Source organism: Lissotriton vulgaris, chromosome 10 (genome assembly GCF_964263255.1).
Source record: "Lissotriton vulgaris chromosome 10, aLisVul1.2, whole genome shotgun sequence".
Lineage (NCBI taxonomy): Eukaryota > Metazoa > Chordata > Amphibia > Caudata > Salamandridae > Lissotriton > Lissotriton vulgaris.
Window position 1 is genome coordinate 17,902,208 of NC_141698.1, and position 25,919 is coordinate 17,928,126.

The 25,919-nt window shown below is 54.2% G+C and overlaps 1 protein-coding gene across 1 annotated transcript in view; it reads right to left on the reverse strand.

Moving 5' to 3' along the window:
- NT5DC2 (5'-nucleotidase domain containing 2) overlaps positions 1 to 25,919 on the reverse strand; it is a 184,223-nt gene that overhangs the window by 109,187 nt on the left and 49,117 nt on the right. Inside the window, exons 2-6 of the mRNA XM_086940247.1 lie at positions 18,900 to 19,084; positions 12,950 to 13,024; positions 12,295 to 12,350; positions 11,052 to 11,145; positions 10,107 to 10,235 (exon numbers count right to left, since the gene is read on the reverse strand). Of these exons, the coding sequence (XP_086796373.1) occupies positions 10,107 to 10,235; positions 11,052 to 11,145; positions 12,295 to 12,350; positions 12,950 to 13,024; positions 18,900 to 19,084 (539 nt within the window). The remainder of the gene's footprint in view (positions 1 to 10,106; positions 10,236 to 11,051; positions 11,146 to 12,294; positions 12,351 to 12,949; positions 13,025 to 18,899; positions 19,085 to 25,919) is intronic.

The window sequence follows — 25,919 nt, forward strand, 5'->3', positions numbered from 1 at the left end:
GCTGAGGAGTGAAGCCAGGGAAGGGATGGAGAAACCACTGGAGAGGCTGAGGAGTGAAGCCAGGGAAGGGATAGAGAAACCACTGAAGAGGCTGAGGAGTGAAGCCAGGGAAGGGATAGAGAAACCACTGAAGAGGCTGAGGAGTGAAGCCAGGGAAGGGATGGAGAAACCACTGGGGAGGCTGAGGAGTGAAGCCAGGGAAGGGATAGAGAAACCACTGAAGAGGCTGAGGAGTGAAGCCAGGGAAGGGATAGAGAAACCACTGAAGAGGCTGAGGAGTGAAGCCAGGGAAGGGATGGAGAAACCACTGAAGAGGCTGAGGAGTGAAGCCAGGAAAGGGATGGAGAAACCACTGGAGAGGCTGAGGAGTGAAGCCAGGGGAGGGATAGAGAAACCACTGAAGAGGCTGAGGAGTGAAGCCAGGGAAGGGATGGAGAAACCACTGGAGAGGCTGAGGAGTGAAGCCAGGGGAGGGATAGAGAAACCACTGAAGAGGCTGAGGAGTGAAGCCAGGGAAGGGATGGAGAAACCACTGGAGAGGCTGAGGAGTGAAGCCAGGGAAGGGATAGAGAAACCACTGAAGAGGCTGAGGAGTGAAGCCAGGGAAGGGATAGAGAAACCACTGAAGAGGCTGAGGAGTGAAGCCAGGGAAGGGATGGAGAAACCACTGGGGAGGCGGAGGAGTGAAGCCAGGGAAGGGATAGAGAAACCACTGGGGAGGCGGAGGAGTGAAGCCAGGGAAGGGATGGAGAAACCACTGAAGAGGCTGAGGAGTGAAGCCAGGGAAGGGATAGAGAAACCACTGAAGAGGCTGAGGAGTGAAGCCAGGGAAGGGATGGAGAAACCACTGGGGAGGCGGAGGAGTGAAGCCAGGGAAGGGATGGAGAAACCACTGGAGAGGCTGAGGAGTGAAGCCAGGGAAGGGATGGAGAAACCACTGAAGAGGGAGTGAAGGCAGGGGAAGGGATGGAGAAACCACTGGGGAGGCGGAGGAGTGAAGCCAGGGAAGGGATGGAGAAACCACTGGAGAGGCTGAGGAGTGAAGCCAGGGAAGGGATGGAGAAACCACTGGAGAGGCTGAGGAGTGAAGCCTGGGAAGGGGTGGAGAAACCACTGGAGAGGCCGAGGAGTGAAGCCTGGGAAGGGGTGGAGAAACCACTGGAGAGGCTGAGGAGTGAAGCCAGGGAAGGGATAGAGAAACCACTGAAGAGGCTGAGGAGTGAAGCCAGGGAAGGGATGGAGAAACCACTGAAGAGGCTGAGGAGTGAAGCCTGGGAAGGGGTGGAGAAACCACTGGAGAGGCTGAGGAGTGAAGCCTGGGAAGGGATGGAGAAACCACTGGAGAGGCTGAGGAGTGAAGCCAGGGAAGGAATAGAGAAACCACTGGGGAGGCGGAGGAGTGAAGCCAGGGAAGGGATAGAGAAACCACTGGAGAGGCTGAGGAGTGAAGCCAGGGAAGGAATAGAGAAACCACTGGGGAGGCTGAGGAGTGAAGCCAGGGAAGGGATGGAGAAACCACTGAAGAGGCTGAGGAGTGAAGCCAGGGAAGGGATGGAGAAACCACTGAAGAGGCTGAGGAGTAAAGCCAGGGAAGGGATGGAGAAACCACTGAAGAGGCTGAGGAGTGAAGCCAGGGAAGGGATGGAGAAACCACTGGGGAGGCTGAGGAGTGAAGCCAGGGAAGGGATGGAGAAACCACTGAAGAGGCTGAGGAGTGAAGCCAGGGAAGGGATGGAGAAACCACTGAAGAGGCTGAGGAGTGAAGCCAGGGAAGGGATGGAGAAACCACTGAAGAGGCTGAGGAGTGAAGCCAGGGAAGGGATGGAGAAACCACTGAAGAGGCTGAGGAGTGAAGCCAGGGAAGGGATGGAGAAACCACTGGGGAGGCGGAGGAGTGAAGCCAGGGAAGGAATAGAGAAACCACTGGGGAGGCGGAGGAGTGAAGCCAGGGAAGGGATGGAGAAACCACTGGAGAGGCTGAGGAGTGAAGCCAGGGAAGGAATAGAGAAACCACTGGGGAGGCGGAGGAGTGAAGCCAGGGAAGGGATGGAGAAACCACTGGAGAGGCTGAGGAGTGAAGCCAGGGAAGGAATAGAGAAACCACTGGGGAGGCGGAGGGGTGAAGCCAGGGAAGGGATGGAGAAACCACTGGGGAGGCTGAGGAGTGAAGCCAGGGAAGGGATGGAGAAACCACTGAAGAGGCTGAGGAGTGAAGCCAGGGAAGGGATGGAGAAACCACTGAAGAGGCTGAGGAGTGAAGCCAGGGAAGGGATGGAGAAACCACTGAAGAGGCTGAGGAGTGAAGCCAGGGAAGGGATGGAGAAACCACTGAAGAGGCTGAGGAGTGAAGCCTGGGAAGGGATGGAGAAACCACTGGAGAGGCTGAGGAGTGAAGCCAGGGAAGGAATAGAGAAACCACTGGGGAGGCGGAGGAGTGAAGCCAGGGAAGGGATAGAGAAACCACTGGAGAGGCTGAGGAGTGAAGCCAGGGAAGGAATAGAGAAACCACTGGGGAGGCGGAGGAGTGAAGCCAGGGAAGGGATGGAGAAACCACTGGAGAGGCTGAGGAGTGAAGCCTGGGAAGGGATGGAGAAACCACTGGAGAGGCTGAGGAGTGAAGCCAGGGAAGGAATAGAGAAACCACTGGGGAGGCGGAGGAGTGAAGCCAGGGAAGGGATAGAGAAACCACTGGAGAGGCTGAGGAGTGAAGCCAGGGAAGGAATAGAGAAACCACTGGGGAGGCGGAGGAGTGAAGCCAGGGAAGGGATGGAGAAACCACTGGAGAGGCTGAGGAGTGAAGCCAGGGAAGGAATAGAGAAACCACTGGGGAGGCGGAGGAGTGAAGCCAGGGAAGGAATAGAGAAACCACTGGGGAGGCGGAGGAGTGAAGCCAGGGAAGGGATGGAGAAACCACTGGAGAGGCTGAGGAGTGAAGCCAGGGAAGGGATGGAGAAACCACTGAAGAGGGAGTGAAGGCAGGGGAAGGGATGGAGAAACCACTGGGGAGGCGGAGGAGTGAAGCCAGGGAAGGGATGGAGAAACCACTGGAGAGGCTGAGGAGTGAAGCCAGGGAAGGGATGGAGAAACCACTGGAGAGGCTGAGGAGTGAAGCCTGGGAAGGGGTGGAGAAACCACTGGAGAGGCCGAGGAGTGAAGCCTGGGAAGGGGTGGAGAAACCACTGGAGAGGCTGAGGAGTGAAGCCTGGGAAGGGATGGAGAAACCACTGGAGAGGCTGAGGAGTGAAGCCAGGGAAGGAATAGAGAAACCACTGGGGAGGCGGAGGAGTGAAGCCAGGGAAGGGATGGAGAAACCACTGGAGAGGCTGAGGAGTGAAGCCAGGGAAGGGATAGAGAAACCACTGAAGAGGCTGAGGAGTGAAGCCAGGGAAGGGATGGAGAAACCACTGAAGAGGCTGAGGAGTGAAGCCAGGGAAGGGATGGAGAAACCACTGGAGAGGCTGAGGAGTGAAGCCAGGGAAGGGATGGAGAAATCACTGGAGAGGCTGAGGAGTGAAGCCAGGGAAGGGATGGAGAAACCACTGGAGAGGCTGAGGAGTGAAGCCAGGGAAGGAATAGAGAAACCACTGGGGAGGCGGAGGAGTGAAGCCAGGGAAGGGATGGAGAAACCACTGGAGAGGCTGAGGAGTGAAGCCAGGGAAGGGATGGAGAAACCACTGGAGAGGCTGAGGAGTGAAGCCAGGGAAGAAATAGAGAAACCACTGGGGAGGCGGAGGAGTGAAGCCAGGGAAGGGATGGAGAAACCACTGGAGAGGGAGTGAAGCTAGGGAAGGGATGGAGAAACCACTGGAAAGGGAGTGAAGCTAGGGAAGGGATGGAGAAACCACTGGAGAGGGAGTGAAGCCAGGGAAGGGATGGAGAAACCACTGGAGAGGGAGTGAAGCTAGGTAAGGGATGGGTCACACAAGTAACAAGCAGAGACCCCTGGGGACAGACACAACCTGGGACGATTACCCAGGGCTGAACAGAAGCCCCCACAGTAAAGAGTTCACTTGGTGGAAGGGCTTGCGCTCCTGCTCGCATCCCCCCTCGGCCTCTGCAGATGCTGAACAGCTGGGCTGAAGCCCGGAAGCGGCTCCTCGTAGCTACAAACTGCACAGATCCAGATCTCATCCCAACTGCACAGATCCAGATCTCACCCCCCGCCCCCACCCCGGGGTGGCGAATGGGGGCAGTATTCAACTGCAGGTGTGAAGAGCAGGTGATATTTACCCAGGCAGTCCCTCCCTCCCAGCAGCGCTGCAGAACAGGCCCGAACCGGTTCAGCCAGAAAGTGGGGATCCGGCCTAGGGGAGGGGGATACCCCGACTCAGATGTCCCACAGATGCAGGGCCTGCAGCCGGCACCAAGAACCCGCGCTGCACATTCGTGCCGTCTTTTCGCTTCCTATAGCGCCGATAAGAGGCCTTTAGCGTCCGCTGAAGACCGGAGGGGCACGGTAACGGTGGTGGGGTGGAGAAAAGGGAAGGTACTCGGGTAACGGAGCAGGAGGGGGTCCTTGAAGGCTCGGGGTGGAGATGGCAGCCAGGTGTATGCGCACACTGCCCTCTGCCCGGGGCCCAGGACCCCAGACCTGCAGTAGCGCAGCCCCCCTGCAGCCTGGCAAACACTTTGGGAACTGCAGCCAGAAGACATGGTCTACATTTTGTGTTTCAACCCGATCCATGTGATAAAACGGACGAATAACACGAGCTGGAATTTTTGAAACTGTTGCTAGACACGAAATGTGCCGAAGAGTCTGTTGAAAAAGGCGCCACTGTTACAAAAAGCGGATACAATTTGTAAAATGGCAAACCCTGGAAAAAACGAAGGTAAAAAAAAAAAAAATAAGGTCCCCGGGTGCAAATCTTGCTGTTAAGCAGATGCAAAGAAACCGTTCCCCCTGTAAATGTAAATGTACAGGAATTTATATAGCGCAAATCACCGAGCGGATTCTAAGCACTTGCTTAGGGAACCCGTCCTGGTATTCCCCTGTGAGATAACCCCAGCAGGGTATCCGCAAGGTGAAAGCCAGGCATCCCGCTGCGAGGGGCCGTTGTGGAGATTAAGCAAGCTATTGCCCAGAGTCGCAGAGTGTGAACCCGTGATTAGAGTGGGCACCGGAGCGAGAATTGTCGAGTCCATGGACATTTTAGGACTCAAGACCCGCCGAGCCGGGAATTGAACCCTGGTCCCAGGCTGACCTCTGCTTGCAGGTCTGCCTCCTCTAACCAGTGAGCCACACTTCTCCACTCTCGTGGGCCCCAAAGTCCGTATTCGCACGATGCTGCCAGCACTGGCCCTGACCCGACTGAAGACTCGTGGCAGACTTCTAAGCACTATCTAGCCTCCTTCTGTAAAAGGACTCAGTTTACACTCTTCAGTCCTGTTCCTTAAAGGAGCAGCAAGGCAGCAGGTCCAGTTTCACCGCCCCCAGGACAAACATCTGCTTTCACTGAAGCCTCGCTTGGGACCCCACGGCCCAGACAGAACGTGCCAGCCAGGCATAGCGCCTCGCCCCGGCCACAGGCGCTGCTCTTTGGCTGAGGGGGCGGAGGTGCACCCCTCCTCCAGCCCGGGCGCGCTCCCAGCTGCTCCAGATAAGCAGATAAGGCCCCCCCCCCCTCGCCGTTCCCCTTCAGCTCCTGGTACACAGTGTTCAGAGGCGGCAGATGCGTCACGAAGGGAGAGAGGAACCTGCGGTGGGCCCACCACCACCAGCCCTGCACTGGGCCGCTGACTCTGCAGGGACTCACACAGCACGTGCGAGGGAGCGCTGGCACTCAACTCCAAGCTGGCGGCCAGAAAACAAGCACAGGCGAAGCCAAGAGGACTGCAGCGGTGTATCAGGGAAACAGGCAGGAGCCAAAGAGATACAAGCCTGGTAGATGAGCCATGAATAATGGGCAAGCGAGGGCTCTGCTCTTCCAGGGACACTAGTGGTACCGTTGAGAGCCCGTCAGGCACATACGGATGACATCCACATGACTCTGGACAGAGGAGGCGCGATGGCCCTCATCCTCCTAGACCTCTCCACAGTGTTGCACGGTTTCCCCCACCCCACATTCATCGCCCACCCCTCAGGGCCAGACTGGCACTAGCAGGTACCAGGCGCTTCCCCGGTAGGCCGCTAGGGTGGGGGCCAGTTATTGGCCCCTGGGGGCAGTTTTGTTACAGGGGGGTCGGCAATATCGGCCCTTTGTAACAAAATCGGCCGAAACCGACCCTTGCAAACTCCTTGGTTACACTCCTGAGCAGTTTGCCAGTGCCGGTTTCTGTTCCCAGTTCGGCCCTGCCACCCTACACGACGTCGGAACCCAAGTACACTCACTCCGATGGATCTACTCCTTCCTGCCTGTAAGGGCCCACTCGGCCTGGCACCCTCCACCTCGGACACGCATGACCTCATCTGGAGACTTCTACAAGGATCTTCCCTGAGCCCGACCCATTTCAATGCATACATGATCCCCTCCACCAGCATTATCCACCCTTATGATATCAAAGTCCTCTCCTATGCCAACATGCAACTCATACTCTCCATCACGGACAAAATGCCGTCCGTCTCGGACCAAGTTTATTGCCTGCTTGACTGAGTTCGCCCACTGGATGAAGACCAACCTTCTAAAGCGGAACACTGATGAGACCAAACCTGTGATCTTTGGGAAGAGCACATCACTGTGGGACTGTACCTGGTGACCAGCAGAGCTAGGACTGACACCCAGGCTAAGAACCTCTGGATCATCAACAGCAAACTCGACATGACCGCCCAAAACAATTCCGTCACAGCCTCATGCTTCCATTCCCAAAGATGCGGGGAAAGATTTTCAAATAGCTCCCACTCGGCACCCAGAAAACCATCATGCACGTCCTGGTCACAAACAAGCCAGACTACGGGAACACCCTCCAAACCAGGATCAACAAAAAAAACTCACCAGAAGGCTGTGGACCATTATGAACACGCAGCTAGAATCACCCTCAACCTCCCATCGGGTACTCTCATAACACCATACTTAAAAGAGCTCCACTGGCTTCCTATTCACAAACTATAACAATTCAACCTAATCACCCACAGTTTCAAGGCACTATATAACACTGGCCGAGCAACCCTCAACAATCACATCTGCTTTCAAATACCTTCCAGACCTGCTCGTCCCGACTCCTACTTGCACAAATCCCAAACATACGGAAAACCATAGCTGGCAGTCAAGCCTTCTCCTGCATCATTCCTAAAAACTTTCTCCTCACTTCTTGAACTGCAGAAGCAGCTGAAGACCTGACTTTTAAAGTAGTCCCACTAGGCGGGCTAGGCACAGCTGCTCAGCACCAGGATACCTGCACAGGTACTAGTGAACGTTACAAATCTGCGGAACAGAAGATCGCCCTCGGCAGGAACCAGGCCCTCCAGGTCTGTACTGGCAGCGGGATGGATTTCCTGTCTTGCCAGCTGATCTTCTCGAAGCACAGCTGCAAAGCTGCTTCGGGGAGGGCAACCAAAGAGTTTTTTCACTGGTCTCATCTTGAGATTCAGATACGGGTTAAAGGTAAAACATGGATGAATTCCCCCAACCCAACTAGATGGAGAAGACCCAAGGGGAAGGGGGGGGCGGGGAAGAGAAGACACACACAACAAAGTGCCCTTTGCTCCAAGCAAATGAACCAAAGGAAAGCTACACTGGTTTAGATCGGACAGTTTATCTGCTACCTGGCAGCAGCACAGAACATAAAACTTAAATAAAACATCAAATAAACTTTTTTTAAAACTGCAAAGGGTAGAAAGTAAAAATTAAAAATACTACCCTCACACTACCCGGGGGAGGGGGGGGGGGGGGGGGAAGAGACGAAACTAAAGGAGATAAACTTATTACATCCGATAAACACAGCGATTTAACAAAAGCTTGAAAGACTTATTCCAGGAAGAGGCAAGCGCGGTTTTGTAAACACGCAGCCCTGCCACCTCAACCTCCAGAGTCTGATAGCGTGGCACGGGAGGAGTGCCAGAACAGGCTGTACCCAGGCAGTGTGCAGAGGGTAGAGAGGAGGAGACATTGGCAGCCTCCACCCGCAGCAGTGTTTATTCGCAAACCTTCAAAAGACCAAGATTAGGGGAATATTGCGATATCATAAAAAAAAAAAGCCACAAAAAAAATGTGTGGCATCTGGCATTCACTGTCAAGCACTTAGTGCGGAGCCGAACAACACTCGGCCAATCCCCCAAATGTTATTAAAATCGACAAAAAAAACACAGCTAACAGGAAGCAAGTCATGGTTTAAACAGAGATAAAGAAAATTCCAAGGCTAGGGTGCCACCTATGCCACCCGTGTCCCCTCGACCACCTTTACGTGCAGGTTAATAAATAGAGAGGGCTGAGTTGGGGGGAGGAGTAAGCAAAGAGTGCACTTTGTTCAGATAATCACGTTGTTAAAAACCTGCGCCCAGGATGGCCTTCCAAAAACCACAGGGGTGCTTAACAGTAGCGAGGCTCCATGTCAGACAACCTCAGAGGTCTCTGAACCACTGAGAGTTTAGAAAGATTTCAAAACGTTCCTACTTGCAGGGGGCGGGGGGGATTGGGGGGTGGGAGGGAAGATTACCTTAGGGCATTGGTTCAAAATCTTTAGACTTCTGTGTACCCCCACTTAATCATTACTGGAATCCAGGGGACCCCCGCCCCTTCCACAAAAGAAAACGGAGCCACAAAAAATATACGGTACATGAAAAAAAAAAGTTCCTCAAATAACTATGTCCACTTCAAAGCCAACAGTAAGGAACACCCCGAGCCGGCCGGACTGGCAGACAGGGCCATCAGGTAGTGCCGGATGGGCTGGGAGGTCAGTGTGTGGGCCTGTGTTCTGCCTATTCATGGGCCTGTTTTGTGGTCTGCTGGGTCGGATTTTAATATTGATTTCCCTGGCATCAAAACAAACATTGCCTGCAGCAAGCTCACATGCATGCAGTCTTCAAACCCTTTCAGAACCCTCACACAGCAAGTCTTTGCCAGTTTAAATAGAGTAAAGCTGCCCAATTTGGGAACGTGGGCTTTACAGGGGTGAAAAACACTCAATATGGTTTTTGCCTAAAAGGTCACAAAATTGTGGACAGACTTATTACCGCACTGTGTTATCGCAAATTACAGGTGTGGAATCACTGCACCAAAGTTATGCAAGGGTTGTGATGAGCGCCAGTCTGCCCAAGGTGCCACCCCTTAAGAAAGAAGGCTGGCAGCTGGTGGCAGGGTGGCACCCCCTTAAGCAAGAAGGCTGGCAGCTGGTGGCAGGGTGGCACCCCCTTAACAAAGAAGGCTGGTGGCAGGGCTTCAGGGGGAGGGACAGAGCTCTTGAAGAGGGGACCTCCTGCATCGGAGCAAATGCAGCAGATGGGGCGGAGCCTTCTCTCAAGGGATTGAAACCCACTAAAATGAGCACATTTTAGCAGCTAAGACCTAAATATTTCTGGTTTACATAAATGTAAACTAACATGTTGACTCTAAGATAATTTATTTAATGAACTTTTGATCCAGACAAATGGGTCATCCAAAACGTTCATAAGTAGGTGTACGGCATCCTTCAACGAGCCAGCATTAGTTTATAAGAAAAAAGTGGCCGATCTAAGACCATCAACTGGAAACACAACAGATCAATACATGGCACCAGTTACTGGCACAACCACTCAACGTCCTCTTTGGGAAGATCAGCTACGGTACCAAAACGGAGAGCCCAAATCGAACAAACATACATTTCTAAACATCTGAAGACTACAATTTATTCGGCATCTTTCTAAGAACCTCCGTTTCCCCGAGAAAACCAACTTTTACAATACTGTGGTCCAAGCATGGAGGTCTTTGCTTGCAGAACTACCCTCAGCTCAAACCTTCACTGGCCCTGCAGTGCGAACGGACAGTGTACATAAAATGGAGGGTCTTAGGGTGGGCTAAGGCTGGGGTCTGTGAAGGAGCCCATGATCCCCCCCCCCCCCCCCCCCCCCGAGCAGAGGTCATGGTTGAAGACTATCCAACAACATTCCGACCTCACCCAGTTGGATCCAACTTCCCTATAGGAAGCTGCAGTATTTCCACAATCCCCACCACAGTATAAGCAAGACTCCGGCTCACCGACACGTCCTTGTACAGGTGGATGGGATCGTAATCGATCTGGTTGTTCACGAAGAAGTCATTGGCTACAGCCAGGAGAGTCATCTCGGGCAGGGAGAAGATATCCATGAATTGCTTCACCGCTGGACCCTGGAAGACACAAGGGAGGGCAGGAGTGAGAGGGGCGAACTCCAACCAACCGCAAGCAGTTGTGCAGTGTTTCAGCAAACGTCAGAACCCCCTGGCACTGGTTACAAAGCTTCATCGGACAACAGTTTGTACAACAAGAGATGGCAACAGTCACGTCTGTTCACAAACACTGGAGACAGACACAGAATAGTTTACGGGTTGCCTGCAGCTGTTTTCCACCTTTAGTGGAGGGGCTAAGAGGCGTAGTCTTATTGGACACCCTGCTCCGCAACAGTGATACACGTTTCAAAGGGGATTAACAAAAGCTTCAGGGTTAAATTCATACAACCAACACGAGGCAGTCACCCCTTCACACTTTTCAGACAAGTGAAATTTCAGCCACACAAGCCACAATCGCCGGAAATGGGGAGAATATTATTTTTCAAGCAAGGAAGCAGCAGCGAGGAGCGGCTTCAGAAAAGAAGGAAGTCAGCCACCCAAATGTAGGAAGCTTGTAGTACCCCAGAGAGCAGATGCCACACACCGCTGCTTAGGGAGACCAACGTTCGGATGTGTGGGCAAGTATTACGAGGCACCACTGAAAAACCTATAATGGACTTCGCACCTTTCAAAGAAAGTCCGAGCAGCCACAATAAGGCAAATACAGAAATAAAACAAGCCGGAAACACACCTCACTTGTTTGCACGGCATGGAAACTTAATAGACAATCACTTGAGCTCTGAAAACTTCCCCGGCAAGCCTACAGGCTGGTTCTTCACCACGAGCGCCCACTCCAGCTGTGCCAAGAAAAAGCTGACAGTGCATTTGCTCGCTTACCTTGCCGTAGAAGCCGCTGACCTGGTGCAGGGGTATGTGGTGTGTTCCCTGGTACAGATCCATCACCTCCTCATCTGGGACCGGCTTCAGGCCCCTGGTGATTGGGAGGGAGAGGGAACGGAGGGAAAGCGGACAGGAGGAAGAGGAGGCAGAGGTTACTAGGAGCACAACAGTTCAGGTGGGAACACACCACATTCAAAAAGGGAAAAAACTGCAAAATGCACCATCCATTTTTCTTAGAAGGGCTGACAGAATAAGTGTGCTGTATTTCCAGGGCAGGCTTCATCAACACAACATCAGACATATTTATCAGGTTTGAACACCCACCCTCAGCCTTCTGGACAGAGCACTGCACCGCTGGAGTTCAACACGCATCTGTGTGCTGTGTAAGACCCACCAGCCTGTCCAAGCTGCATTCCAGGAGTCCATCTTGCAAAGTGTCATGCTACAGTGAAATCATGGACAAAGCCCATATAGCCCACCCTCTTCCAGCTCAACTGGATCCTGGTTGTCCATGCGCCCACCCCCATCACCCGACTGGCTGGACATCCCTATAAACCCGACTGGCTGGACACCCCTATAAACCCGACTGGCTGGACACCCCTATAAACCCGACTGGCTGGACACTCCTATAAACCCGACTGGCTGGACACTCCTATAAACCCGACTGGCTGGACACCCCTATAAACCCGACTGGCTGGACACCCCTATAAACCCGACTGGCTGGACACCCCTATAAACCCGACTGGCTGGACACCCCTATAAACCCGACTGGCTGGACACCCCTATCACTCGACTGGCTGGACACCCCTATAAACCCGACTAGCTGGACACCCCTATAAACCCGACTAGCTGGACACCCCTATAAACCCGACTAGCTGGACACCCCTATAAACCCGACTGGCTGGACACCCCCATCACCCGACTGGCTGGACACCCCTATCACCCGACTGGCTGGACACCCCTATCACCTGAATGGCTGGACACTCATATAAACCGGACTGGCTGGACACCCCTATAAACCGGACTGGCTGGACACCCCTATAAACCGGACTGGCTGGACACCTGTATCAAGTGACTGGTTCTAGGACATCATGAAGATGGCCATCACTGGGTCCTGATCGCAAAGTGATGAGGACACAGGAAAAGGACATACAAACTGCCCATGTGATGCAGAAAGGCACAGCTGACATACAGGCGGGGAAAAACCAGAAGAAATGACTATGACAATGGGCACACTCACCGATAAACTGTGCCCAACTGGATGTAGTGGAAGGCATCAATCTTCATCAGCAAACCCTGGTAGAGAAAAGTTCCCAGTTAGGCAGCAATCCTGCAGCATCTACTACAAACTTTAAGCCAGTGCTAGTTCTAGAAAATGGAACCAGGTTAGGCCCATCCAAGGCGCGGAGGCGTGTATTCAGCAGGACCACTACATGGCACAAAACACAGCTTGCATTTTTCAACGGTCAACAAGTCTTCCTCGTGGTATGTGACCTGCGCAATGCTGGGCAGAACAGAAAAAAAGCAGGAGAACAGTTCCTGTTCTCATCTGGATGGTAGGTTGACCCCCTGCAACAATGATCTTCCTGTGGGCATTTGGGGGCCAGATTTTGATCTCAGGGTTTTACTTTTTTACTACACATCACCAAGGATGCCCACCTCCCTTTACTGAGCGTCGGCCAGGCAGTGCGCTGCCAGTTCTAGACTCAGCCTGGCAGAGAGCAAGACTCCATCCAACCCATAAACCAGACCCAGCAAAGGTGACCTGCCTCCCTGACACCCAAACATCACCAGCCCCTTCTGCAGGGCTGGGCAGACTCTAGAACCAATGTTCACTCTCTGAGCTGGGCTTGTACAGGACAGCAGGCTCCAGAGCCGGCAGAAGAAGGGCTTACCTTGGGGATGTCATAGTGCAGGCCCCGGATGGCAAAGTTCGGGAGGTAGTCATACTTGCGGAGCCCCTCCGGATACTAGGAAAACAAAGCAAAAGAAAAAACAAGCGTTCAGTTACAGAAGCATTTTCCCATGCTGTTGAAATATAGCAGTGCCATGTAAATCATGCGGGGGGGGGGGTGCAAAAACACATGTGGAATGTTCTCCATTCCCTTGTAAAACTCCTTATGGCCCAGGAAAGGAGGATCCAAGGCTCATGCAATGTCTTACATATAGATAGCCACACTTGAAGGGCCAGAAAAAAGAATGAAGGTGTTCATTTATGGTCGCCTCAACCAGATTAGAAAAAGAAGAAGAGGCGGCATCAACAATCCTAACTATCTTCAAGTCCAGAATAGGAAACTCTCCCATTTAGGGCAGGCTTACAGCTATTTCACCCTCAGAGAATGCACCCCGCCTGCACCTGCATGAGCAGCAAGGTTAAAAAACAAAACACAGCAAGTTACTCCGGTAAGCACTTATCGGAAAGAAAGTTACCAGAAGGAAAATGCTACTTACCAGTGTTCTTGGCATGTAGAGCTGCAGAGTTACACACTATGCATAGATGGCCACCTAGTGTTGGGCCCGGATGTTTGCAGTTTGTTTTGTTGTAGAAAAGTCTTTGGAAGTCACAGGATAGGTGACTCTTCCTTTGGCATGACAAAAACAAAGTTTTTGGCAGAAAAACCAACACCTCTGTTTACTTTAATAGTTTCATAGTCGCCTAGTTCAAGACGGATTTGAAAACCGATGGAGAAGGCGCCTTTCCTTTGAGGGAATATGTGTGGCCAGCTCACTACCGCCCCATCCGGCTCAGAGGAGATTTAAATGAATGAGACTGAAAACCCATTCTGCATTAGCGCCCTCTGCAGGAATGGCAGACTAGCTGCATGGCCCCCTGGCATCCGGTCCTGCAGATGCCCAAGCGGAGCGTCAGTTGTCTGGCATGCAGCGTCAAAGGCCTTGATGGTACATCTTGGACTCCGTGCCTTTACGACAACAGTAAACGTTATAGGCATGAAACTTCATGTACCAGTTCAGGAGGAGGAGGAAGGCCAACTTCCTCAAGACGGCCACCGCAAGGTACTGGAGGAGCAGAGGGCATCTGAAGGGACTTTAACACCAGAGTTAATTCACTGCCCTTTGGCTTCAATGGGCTCCTATACCTGGCTAAGAACAGCCTGAAATGGGGTTTCAACCAAGGATCCTAGCAGTGGCGATCAATGAATCTCACTACCGGCCCACACAGGGAACCCCTTCAGACAAACATGTTCTAACCATTAGGGAAATCCAGAAACTCGTCACTAGCATTTCCAGAGGTTTGGAGAAACAGGGGAAAAAAGAACAAACAGTCCTTGGCTGTTGGAGAGTTGGTGCCTTTCACCCCTGCGTGGATCTCCAGGGTAAATGATAGGATGGAGGTGGAGGCTACACCTCAGCTCTTCGCTCTACAACGGACCACGTTCCCCATCACAGGGACTCTGCACTATAGAAGATAATCTGAACCTCTCAAGAGCGGAGCGTGAGAACTTCTGTTTTGACCCCATGAAGACAGAAAGCACCGATCCTCCAGGAGCACACCTGTTACAGGTGTCTTGGGACTTCCACCTACCTCCGAGATAGGTCTGGTCTTACAAGCAGAAACAATTTGACCTACATCCAAATCACAAGTTCTTCGGTTCAAAATCACGGGCCAGTGATTCACAACCTTTTTGCTAATGTTCAACATCTGTGCAAAGAATGATTCGACATGATGTAGGGCAGCAACTGACATTTGGTAAAACGGTCTCCTTACTGGCGGGTTATGGAAAAGTGGAGGAGGGGTTTGGTAGTCGCTTGTTCATGGCCCACTCCAATCTCTGCTACTAGGACAAAAAAATGTTGGTGTTACTATCAGCGTTGATCTTACCATCTGCCCGCGCCCCACAAGATCAATGGTACAGGTTATTCCCTTTTGAAGAGCCTTCAGGAAAATTCTTCCTGGTGTCCAAGTTGAAGTGAGGAGGATGGTGACCCAGGCAGCTATCTCAATCTCTTATCGGTCACAGTTCGACTGTTCAAAATGCAGCTGCTGCGTGTCTCTTACTTAACTTGCCTCAGCACTTTCCTGTTCCAACCTAGTTGGATTTCCTCCATAGGTTACCAGTGAATAAACATTTTGTAGAGTTGTGGGTTTACTCTTAATATTTTTTGAAGACATGCATCCGTGTGTGGCTTTCAGCTGCATCTGTCAATAGTCTCTTCATTGATTCTTTACGACACAGACGGTAGAAAAGGGTCCCTTTTTTGGCATGGTCACCCCAACCTTTTCCCCACTGGTGCAGCTGTTCCTGACTGGATGTGCACATGGTCACTGCTTAACAGGCCTCAGTGCCTTTTCCCTAAAAACTGCAACATGTTCAATTGTACCCCAATTGGCAAGGACTTTACCACCCTTGTAAGTCCCTGGTCAATGGTGTTTTATGGTACTTAGGCATAGGTACTAAAGAGGGTCCCTATCGGCTGCAGCATGTATTGTGACACCAAAAGGGACCCCCACCAAAGCAGCATGCAGACTGCCATTGCAAGATGCATGAAATGGAGCAAGCTCTTCTGAAAACATTGCACACTCCCTGTGTCCAATGCCCAAGTACACTGCATGTCCTGTATGCAAGTCATCACTACTGCAGGCCTTAGAGCCCTAAGGCATTATGCAATATATCACATGTGAGGGTACCTTTGCAGGAGCAGATAAGTCCCATCCATTTCTAATCATTGCAAGAGCTCAAGAAGCTCTCTCAAAGTATTTACTAGGCGCTGGTCATTACGAGTTACCCAGCTAGAAGTCTTCACTGAAAATAATTGGGTCTGATATCAAACACTTTGTCTCAAATCTATACTGAAGCCAGTATCAGATGTATTGTGACATGCACCCAGAGGGCACCTTAGAGGTGCAGCCTGAAAACCTACTAGCCCTCTAGTGTGTTGGCTGAATTGGATTGTCCAGCCTGCCACCACAGACAAGTTTCTGACCCCCTGTAGGTGAGCACCCAGCCTCTCAAGAGGCCAGAAACAATGGTGGAAGGTTTTCACACCTCCTTCAACCGGATGGCTAGTGATTTAGCATATCAAGTCTTGTGCCTTTGATATGCGCCCCCAGCTTCACTCAGACATGAAGGACACACTCCCCTGGGGCCCATTTGGCATCAGAGCAGGCGGTGAAGTAGCTAGATAGAAGGCGTGCCAAACTTGCAGGCTGGGCACATCCCTAGGATGGGCCACCTGAAGTGGAGGTAAAAGAAGGGTTTCACCATTTTGGTTTAACTAGGAACTCTGGGTGAAGATCATGTCCACTCCTCGCAGGAAGTGGTCATATAGGGAGTGTAGACACCCTAGAGGAAAGTAGCCCATTAGGTACTACCCTACAATCTCCTAAATTCAGTATTTAGGGGTCCCTTTTTTTTTTAGCAGAGTTTTATATAGCGCGAATTTGACACAAATTGGGTATCAGAGCGCTTTACATAGCACCAGTTGCATTACATAAGACACATTCATGTTTGTTAGGCATGGACTTACTTCAACACCAGACCGATGGATTCATCTACCTGGGAACAGAAGGACAAAAGAGCAGCCATCACAGGGACGGAGGACCTGCTCCAAAATTGGGACCAAACTCTACAATTGTGGCGGTATCAGCAGCCAGCCATAGACCAGACTCTTCCAATAGCTGCATCCTCCCAAATACTTGGAGGAGTGTCCAGCACTTCGTCAACGAGCTAGCATCTCCCTTGGGGTGGAGGAGTTATCTCCCTAAATCTGCAGGCACCGAACACATCTGTGGGTACACTGTGTTGGCAATCGGGCCCACCGAGGGAACAGCAAGTCAAAAGGCGGCCTTTGCGGACCTATGTCAGCCCCGTCTCTCCATCAAGTTTCGAGACGATAGACTCTCCAGGAGCCTCCCTGCACCAATACCCTGAGAACCGGAATACCTGCATCAACCAAGGCTGGTTTGCATCCAGTCCGGGCACCACCACTGAGGAAGATCGACCTGCTCATCGAGGGACTTCAAGGCCAGCGAGACCTATTACTAGAGTGGCCCAGCTTTCCTGTTTTCTCCTACTCTGCTAGCCTGACTACAACCGTTAGAGCCTAAAACATAAGTGGTCAGTTAGCCAAGCCCCCCAGCACCAGAGCCCCACAGCCTGGTGGTTCTTTGGACCTTGCCCCACCGCATCTTAAGTCCAAAATGGGACCTCGGTACACCAACTGCAAGTAATGTTTTGCTGTATATGCCTTTCCTACGACAGGATAAAATTACAGCGTTCAAGGCTCATACCTCAAGAAAAGTTATTTGACTACTGTTTTCTTGTAAGATTCCTACCTTCAAAAGTACTTACTGATTCCAATTATATTGTAGTCTAAAATTATATAAAAATCTGTGTTATTTTTCTAAACTGGTCTCGAATTTCTTCTTGATAGTGGGTCTCATTTACTGACTGTGTGTGCGTGCAACAAATGCGCGACACTCCCCTCTGATAAGCCATAAGCTGCTCGGCCACACAACCACACAGAGCACTTGGGATAATTAAATCAAGCCCCTGTTAACCAATAAGACTTGTATGGACGTTTTGAATGGTGTGCCCTTACATTGGCACACTATACACAAAGGCAGCTTTCTACCTACACAAACTATTTGAGTTTCTCCAAAAAGAACACAGGCGGAACAGCATAGATCCGTCACTGCATTTTCTTCTAGAAAAACAGGTTATGAAACCTGCAAGTACTGCATTGGCACAGCGAGCACGGAAGCTGCCAGGTTGTCGCTGGCAAGGGCAGCACTTCAGTACTGCATGACACAGCGCCATTTTAAAGGAAGAGCAATACATTGCTTTATAAAGGACCTGGAAAAAGAAACCTGCTGTGTCCAGAGTCCAGAAAACATATTCGCACAGCAGCTGTGACAATGAATGCAAGGCAAGCGGCTGTGATGGACATTGCCACGGGTCACGCACTTCTGCGTCACCCACCCTGGGAGTCGGCCTATTGTCTTGTACTGATGAACCAGGATGTCAGAAACCCCGTTATAGGCCATAGCGTGAAGGGTGTGACGGCCTACACTCAACTCAATCATGTCCTTACCCACAAGATGTGCGACAAGTTGCACATCATGGAGTTAACAACCGAGCTGATGCCTGTGCCTTTCTCGCATGTTGTACATCATAGTGTGAGGAATTTAGTTCTACCTGTACTCCAATACCTCACCTTCTACCGATGTTGCGTGCAGCAAAGTAGATCCCGGAGTGTGGAGTACATCACCCTACCTCCACCCACGGCCTCACCGTGTACCGATACGTCACTTGCAATGTTGTTTGACAGTGGGAAGTCGGTCACCCTGACTCTACCCCTGCCCCTCACCTCATACTGCATCACCAGGATGTTGCGTGCAGTGTTGTTTATCAGTGTGTGTAGTAGGTCACCCTGCCTTTACCCCTACGACTCACCTTGTACTGGTCCACCAGGATGTTGCGTGTATTGTTGTTTATCAGTGTGTGTAGTAGGTCACCCTGCCTTTACCCCTATGTCTCACCTTGTACTGGTCCACCAGGATGTTGAGTGCAGTGTTGTTTATCAGTGTGTGTAGAAAGTCACCCTGCCTTTACCCCTATGTCTCACCTTGTACTGGTCCACCAGGATGTTGAGTGCAGTGTTGTTTATCAGTGTGTGTAGTAGGTCACCCTGCCTTTACCCCTACGACTCACCTTGTACTGGTCCACCAGGATGTTGAGTGCAGTGTTGTTTATCAGTGTGTGTAGTAGGTCACCCTGCCTTTACCCCTATGACTCACCTTGTACTGGTCCACCAGGATGTTGAGTGCAGTGTTGTTTATCAGTGTGTGTAGTAGGTCACCCTGCCTTTACCCCTATGACTCACCTTGTACTGGTCCACCAGGATGTCGCGGGCAGTGTTGTAGATCATGCTGTGAAGAGCATTGGAGTACAAGGCCAGCGTGTAATCATAGTCGAAGCCGTAGACCTCAATGTCCGACAAGCAGACTTCATTGTTGGCGTACACAGTGGACTGGTTCAAGAGGTTGCACACCCCCGGAGGCAGGAGATCTGCCAAGGAAACAAATACAACCCACGCATTATTATGGAAACATCCCTGCAGCCACCCAAACAGTATCGGAAGATCAAGTGAACAGTGAGGAGAGTTTATTTACAGATGGACAATGATCACCTTGCCAGTGTTGGCGAAACATAAGACCTCACACAAACAGGGTAAGATTACAGTGCAGAGAGCACCCAAGGTTTTGGACCAAGAAGTGGTTGTGAATAAGGTCTCAATATGGGGCTGGTCCTATCCCTTAAGTGAATACTTGCAGAGAGGTTTGAACACATGGGACTTGTAGAAACCAGACAGATTAGGCTAAGAGACCATGTTGCCGATAAATGAAGCTGGTACACTCTGCGGGACGACCACTAAAGGTCCAGGTCTGGATGAGTGTAAGGTTTTGGAAGCAAGATTGGAGGCAAGGCTTTGTCAGAGTCCAGCCCTTGAGCAGTCTTACTGAAGAGGACAGGGTCCGCAACAGCATCAGCTGCCAGCTTAAGGGAGGTAGGTGGTCTTTTCTGTTAACTGCCCCAGCTTCTCATCCTCAGTGTAATCGCGACCAATAGTTGTGTGCGAGATTCTATTGTTCCGCCTATTCCTGCCGGTGCTGTTAAATAGCCCATGTCTTGATGTAAACCTTGTGCCTTCTCGCACCACTCAAACCCAATGTAATGGACGTTGGCACCTGCCTGCGCCTGCTTCAGGAGAGATGAAACATGGACTACTTCAGGTCTTGATTTTTTTTTTATGCATATTTATATAGCGCGAACTCGACCCGAAGGTATTAGAGCGCTTTACACGAGCACCGTATTTACATTACACATTCAGGCACGGGGAGATTAAGTGATTTGGCCAGTACCACAGGATGTGGACGCCACCCCGAGGCTCGAACCCTGGTCTCCAGCACCAAAGCGGCAGCCCCATGGCTAGTCAGGAGCTGTGGCACACTGCTACGGGGTGGGGGGCACCCCCATGAAGAACGAGGCCGAGCTGGCTGGACTTTGGCCTCAAGGGGCCATGGGGCCCAGAACAGTAAGCGCTATTTCTCACAAGTCTTCAGCTTGTAAACAAGGATCTCTGACCTCCGGGCATCAATGACTTGGCATACTCTGCCTAGCACGAGAGGGACGGAGCATCAGCACTTTTATTTTAATTAAAAACCGGGCACAAAGCCCTCCTTTCTGCAGCATCCGTCTGGGATTTAACTCCTGCCGCTCTGAAGCACAGCAAAAAGAAAACAAAGGGAGCGGATGCGGCGTAACAACCAGAGCTGGCGACTTTAGAACGGAGGAACCAGGTTGCTGTCTCGGCGTGGGCTCAACATCCTGGGACTCTGGACAAATCACGTAATCTCCCCGTGCTTACAAAAATTAACGAGTCCTTGTGTAAGGTAACTGGTGCTCGTGTAAAGCGCTCCAATACCGTCGGGTCGAGTTCATACTATTTAAAACAGCAACAACAAAAAACGAAAAAGCTGCCCAAGTATACAAACGAATGAACATTAATGAAAACAAGTGAGCTACTGAGGAGGGTGGGGGCAGTTGTAGCCGACACTGCATCAAACAACGAAGTTCACCACGGATCTCCTCCCCTCTGTGCCCGGCAAAGCGCTTTAATTGCCAAGTCGGGCTGAGCGGATTCTGTGGCCGGCTGAAAGATCCGAGTTTTCAAGCAGGGAGGGTTGTGTGGGGGAGGGTTAGTGCACGAGGGGCAGGCTCCGAGCACATAGGGCAGGTTACAACAGACCCAACGCAACGGTGCACGAGCCGTGCACGTGGTAATGTGCATCGCACTCTACACGCTCTCTCTTCTTGGCGCTGTAATGAGTCTTGGTAAACCGAGGCACTGGTTGGACCGTCCGCATTACATCTACGAGAGCTGTGACTCGAACCTGTGTCCGGCAGTTTACACCGATCAACTGCAGACAACCCGCGGAGCTAGCTTAAAAGTCATGTATTGTCCTACAGGCCTGGTTTATGCTACGTACTAGAGAGTGTGCGCTTTCGGGGAGGCAAACTAAGGTAGTATTCCCCCCTCCCACACCCCCGGGTGCCTTTGGCAGCCCGCCTGCAGCGGCCGTCACCTCCCTTTCAGACTTGTGAAACTGGCCGGTTTTAGCCCTTTCCTCGAGCCTTGCCCCGGGTCCTTCGATGGGGGAAGTGACTATCCACCCGAGTCCCCCCCCCCCCCTCCCTTGCGGCCGACCCCTTCCTCTCAGACTGGTCAAACTGGCCGGTTCGAAACCTTTCCTCGAGCCCTGCCCCCAGGACCTTCGATGGGGAAGGGACTATCCACCAGAGTCCACCCCCTCCCCCGCGGCCGACCCCTTCCTCTCAGACTGGTCAAACTGGCCGGTTCTAGCTTGCAGCGCAGGCCTGCACCCCTTCCTGGGGTCTTCACCTGGGGTCTTTGATGGGGGAGGCGGAGATGAACTCGAGCCCCCCTCCTCCTCCAACACCTCCTGGGTCTTCAAAGACTTCAGCTCTCTTCCGCCGGCGGCCAGAGGGGGGCATGGCCACGGGGTCCTTTACAGCCCCACAACAGAAGGCAGAGCTCGTCTCGCCTCCATACCCCGCAGCCCTGTGGTTACCAGCAGCCTGGCCAGGGCCGGCTTTAGGGCAGTGCGACTGGTGCGGCTGCACAGGGCGCGGACCTCTGAGGGGGGCGCTGTGACCTCAGGGGCGCACTGTGTTTAGCAATATCTTATGATATGAGAGATGAGGGGTACTTTTGTAGGTGGTAGTGAGACAATCCGGAGAGGTGGTCAGGGGATGTGGGTGCGCTAAAAGGGACTGTCGCACCGGGCTCCACCAGCGCTAAAGCCAGCCCTGGCACGTCCATTCTCACCCCTGGACGAGGGGAGCAATGGACAGGCAGGCAAGCCTTTGGTGGCACCAGCAAGTGTGGGGGCTGGGAGGTTAGGTCTCAGGCTGCATGCACTGGGGGGGGGGGGGCCTCAAGCCCCTGCGCCCCCCACCAGCACCGTCACATCCCTGTGCCCCCAGCCAATCAATCAATCAATCAATGCATTTATATAGCGCACTACTCACCCAGAGGGTCTCAAGGCGCTAGGGGAGGGGGGTCCGCTACTGCTCGAACAGCCAGGTCTTGAGTTGCTTCCTGAAGGCGAGGTGGTCCTGGGTCAGGCGGAGGTCGGTCGGGAGGGAGTTCCATGTCTTGGCGGCGAGGTAAGAGAAGGACCGTCCCCCTGTGGTGGCTCTTCGGATGCGGGGGACGGCGGCGAGGGCGTGGCCGGTCAATCGAAGCTGGCGTTTGGGAGCGTAGAAGTTGAGGCGGCTGTTGAGGTATCCTGGGCCTTGGTTGTGTAGGGCTTTGTGTGCGTGGGTGAGGAGTCGGAAGGTGATTCTCTTGTTGACCGGGAGCCAGTGCAGTCTCTCAGGTGTCCAGAGATGTGGCTGCGACGGGGGATGTCCAGGATGAGTCGTGCTGAGGCGTTCTGGATCCGCTGGAGTCTCTTCTGGAGTTTGGCAGTGGTTCCGGCGTAGAGGGAGTTGCCGTAGTCCAGACGGCTGGTGACGAGGGCCTGGGTGACCGTCTTCCTGGTCTCGGTGGGGATCCACCGGAAGATCTTACGTAGCGTGCGCAGGATGTTGAAGCACGACGAGGAGACGGCGTTGACTTGTCTGGTCATGGAGAGGGAGGAGTCCAGGATGAAGCCCAGGTTGCGTGCGTGGTCTGTTGGTTTGGGTGCCTAGGGCGGGGGGCCACCAGGAGTCGTACCAGGCGGAGGGTGAGGATCCCAGGATGAGGACTTCCGCCTTGTCCGAGTTCAGCTTCAGGCGGCTGTTCTTCATCCATTCGGCTACCTCTTTCATCCCTTCGTGAAGGTTGGCTCTGGCGGTGGCGGGGTCGTTGGTGAGAGGGAGAGAATCAGCTGGGTGTCGTCGGCGTAGGAGATGATGTTGAGGTTGTGCTGGCGTGCGATGTCTGCGAGGGGGCTCATGTAGACGTTGAAGAGGGTTGGACTGAGCGAGGAGCCTTGAGGGACGCCGCAGATGACTTCGGTGGCTTCAGATCTGAACGGGGGGAGGCGGACTCTGTGTCCTTCCGGCGAGGAAGGAGATGATCCACTCCAGTGCCTTCTCCTGAATTCCGACGTTGCTGAGTCGCTGCACTAGTGGTCGGTGAGAGGTCTAGGAGGATGAGGGCTGCTGTTTCTCCGTTGTCAAGCAGTGCTCGGATGTCATCGGTGGCTGCGATCAGGGCGGTCTCGGTGCTGTGGTTGGCCCGGAAGCCAGACTGCGAGAGGTCGAGGGATCCGTTAGTCTCGAGGAAGGCGGCCAGCTGCTTGTTGACGGTCTTCTCGATGACTTTTGCAGGAAACGGGAGCAGCGAGATGAGGCGGTAGTTCTTGAGGTCGGTGGGGTCGGCTGATGGCTTCTTTAGTAGAGCGCTGAGTTTGGCGTGCTTCCAGCTCTCCAGGAAGGTAGCGGTGTCGAAGGAGGTGTTGATGATGTCCCGCAGGTGGGGTGCGTTGACAGCGTCGGCCTTGTTGAAGACGTGGTGAGGGCAGGGCAGGGGTCAGTAGGAGATCCGGAGTGGATGGAGTTCATCGTGCGGACGGTGTCTTCGGTGCTGATCGGGGTCCAGGCGCGGAGGGTGGTGGTGGGGGGCGGTGGTTCGGTCGTGGCGAGCGTCGGTTGAGTGCTGAAGCTGTTGTGTATGTCCGCGATCTTGTTGTGGAAGTAGGAGGCGAGGGAGTTGCAGAGGTCTTGCGAAGGGGTGAACCTCATGGCACCCCCAGCCAGCACCGTCACATCCCTGCGCCCCCAGCCAGCCGCACAAGCACAGACACCTCAGAGAGAGAGAGAGAGAGCGAGGGAGACCCCCCCGCCAGTTGCAAGAGAGCACCGGCACATCCCTGCGCGTGCACCCCCTCCCAGCCAGTCGCGAGAGAGAGCACCGGCACATCATTGAGCGTGCACCCCCTCCCAGCCAGTCGCGAGAGAGCACTGGCACATCCCTGCACGTGCACCCCCCTCCCAGCCAGTCGAGAGAGAGAGAGCGAGCACCGGCACATCCCTGCGCGTGCACCCCCCTCCCAGCTAGTCGAGAGAGAGAGCACCGGCACATCCCTGCGCGTGCACCATCTCCCAGCCAGTCGCGAGAGAGAGCACCGGCATATCCCTGCGCATGCACCCCCTCCCAGCCAGTCGCAAGAGAGAGCACCGGCACATCCCTGCGCGTGCACCCCTTCCCTGCCAGTCGCGAGAGAGAGCACCGGCACATTCCTGCACGTGCACCCCCTCCCAGCCAGTCACGAGAGAGAGCACCGGCACATCCCTGCGCGTGCACCCCCTCCCAGCCAGTCGCGAGAGAGAGCACCGGCACATCCCTGCGCATGCACCATCTCCCAGCAAGTCGCGAGAGAGAGCACCGGCACATCCCTGCGCGTACACTCCCCCAGCCAGTCGCGAGAGAGAGCACCGGCACAACCCTGCGCGTGCACCCCTCCAGCCAGTGGCGAGAGAGAGCACAGGCACATCCCTGCGCGTGCACCCCCCCAGCCAGTCGCGAGAGAGAGCACCGGCACATCCCTGCGCGCGCACCCCTTCAGCCAGTCGCGAGAGAGCACCGGCACATCCCTGCGCGTGCACACCCCTCCCAGCCAGTTGCGAGAGAGAGCACCGGCACATCCCTGCGCGTGCACCCCCCCCCCCCCTGCCAGCCATGAGAGCACCGGCACATCCCTGCGCCCCCAGCCAGCCACGCTAGCACAACCCTGCGCCCCCAGCCAGCCACGCTAGCACAACCCTGCGCCCCCAGCCAGCCACGCTAGCACGCCCCTGCGCCCCCAGCCAGCCGCGCGAGCGCGCCCCCAGCCCCCAGCCAGCCGCGCGAGCGCGCCCCCAGACAGCCACGCGAGCGCGACCCTGCGCCCCCAGACAGCCACGCGAGCGCGACCCTGCGCCCCCAGACAGCCGCGCGAGCACGCCCCCGCGCCCCCAGACAGCCGCGCGAGCACCAGCACCTCCATATGTACCCCCTCCACCAGCCACGCGAGCACCGACTCATCCCTGCCCCCACCAGCCACGCGAGCACCGGCTCATCCCTGCATTCCTCCCTCCCAAACCAGCCGCGCGAGCACCGGCTCATCCCTGCACCCCCCCCCCCAACCAGCCACACAAGCACTGGCTCATCCCTGCACCCCCCTCCAACCAGCCGCGCGAGCACTGGCTCATCCCTGCACCCCCCTCCAACCAGCCGCGCGAGCACCGGCTCATCCCTGCACCCCCCCCCCCCAACCAGCCACACGAGCACCGGCTCATCCCTGCACCTCAACCAGCCGCGCGAGCACTGGCTCATCCCTGCACCCCACCCCCAACCAGCCTCGCGAACACCGGCTCATCCCTGCACCCCACCCCCAACCAGCCGCGCGAGCACCGGCTCATCCCTGCACCCTAACCAGCCGCGCAAGAACCGGCTCATCCCTGCACCCCAACCAGCTGCGCAAGTACCGGCTCATCCCTGCATCGCAACCAGCCGCGCAAGCACCGGCTCATCCCTGCACTCCAAACCCAACCTGCCACGCGAGCACCGGCTCATCCCTGCACCCCCAACCAGCCGCGTGAGCACCGGCTCATCCCTGCACCCCAACCAGCCGCGTGAGCACCGGCTCATCCCTGCACCTCATGCCCAACCAGCCGCGCGAGCACCGGCTCATCCCTGCACCCCCCCCCCAAACCAGCCGCGCGAGCACAGACTCATCCCTGCACCTCATGCCCAACCAGCCGCGCGAGCACCGGCTCATCCCTGCACCCCCCTCCCCCAAAAGCCATGTGAGCATCGCTCATCCCTGAGCACCGGCTCATCCCTGCG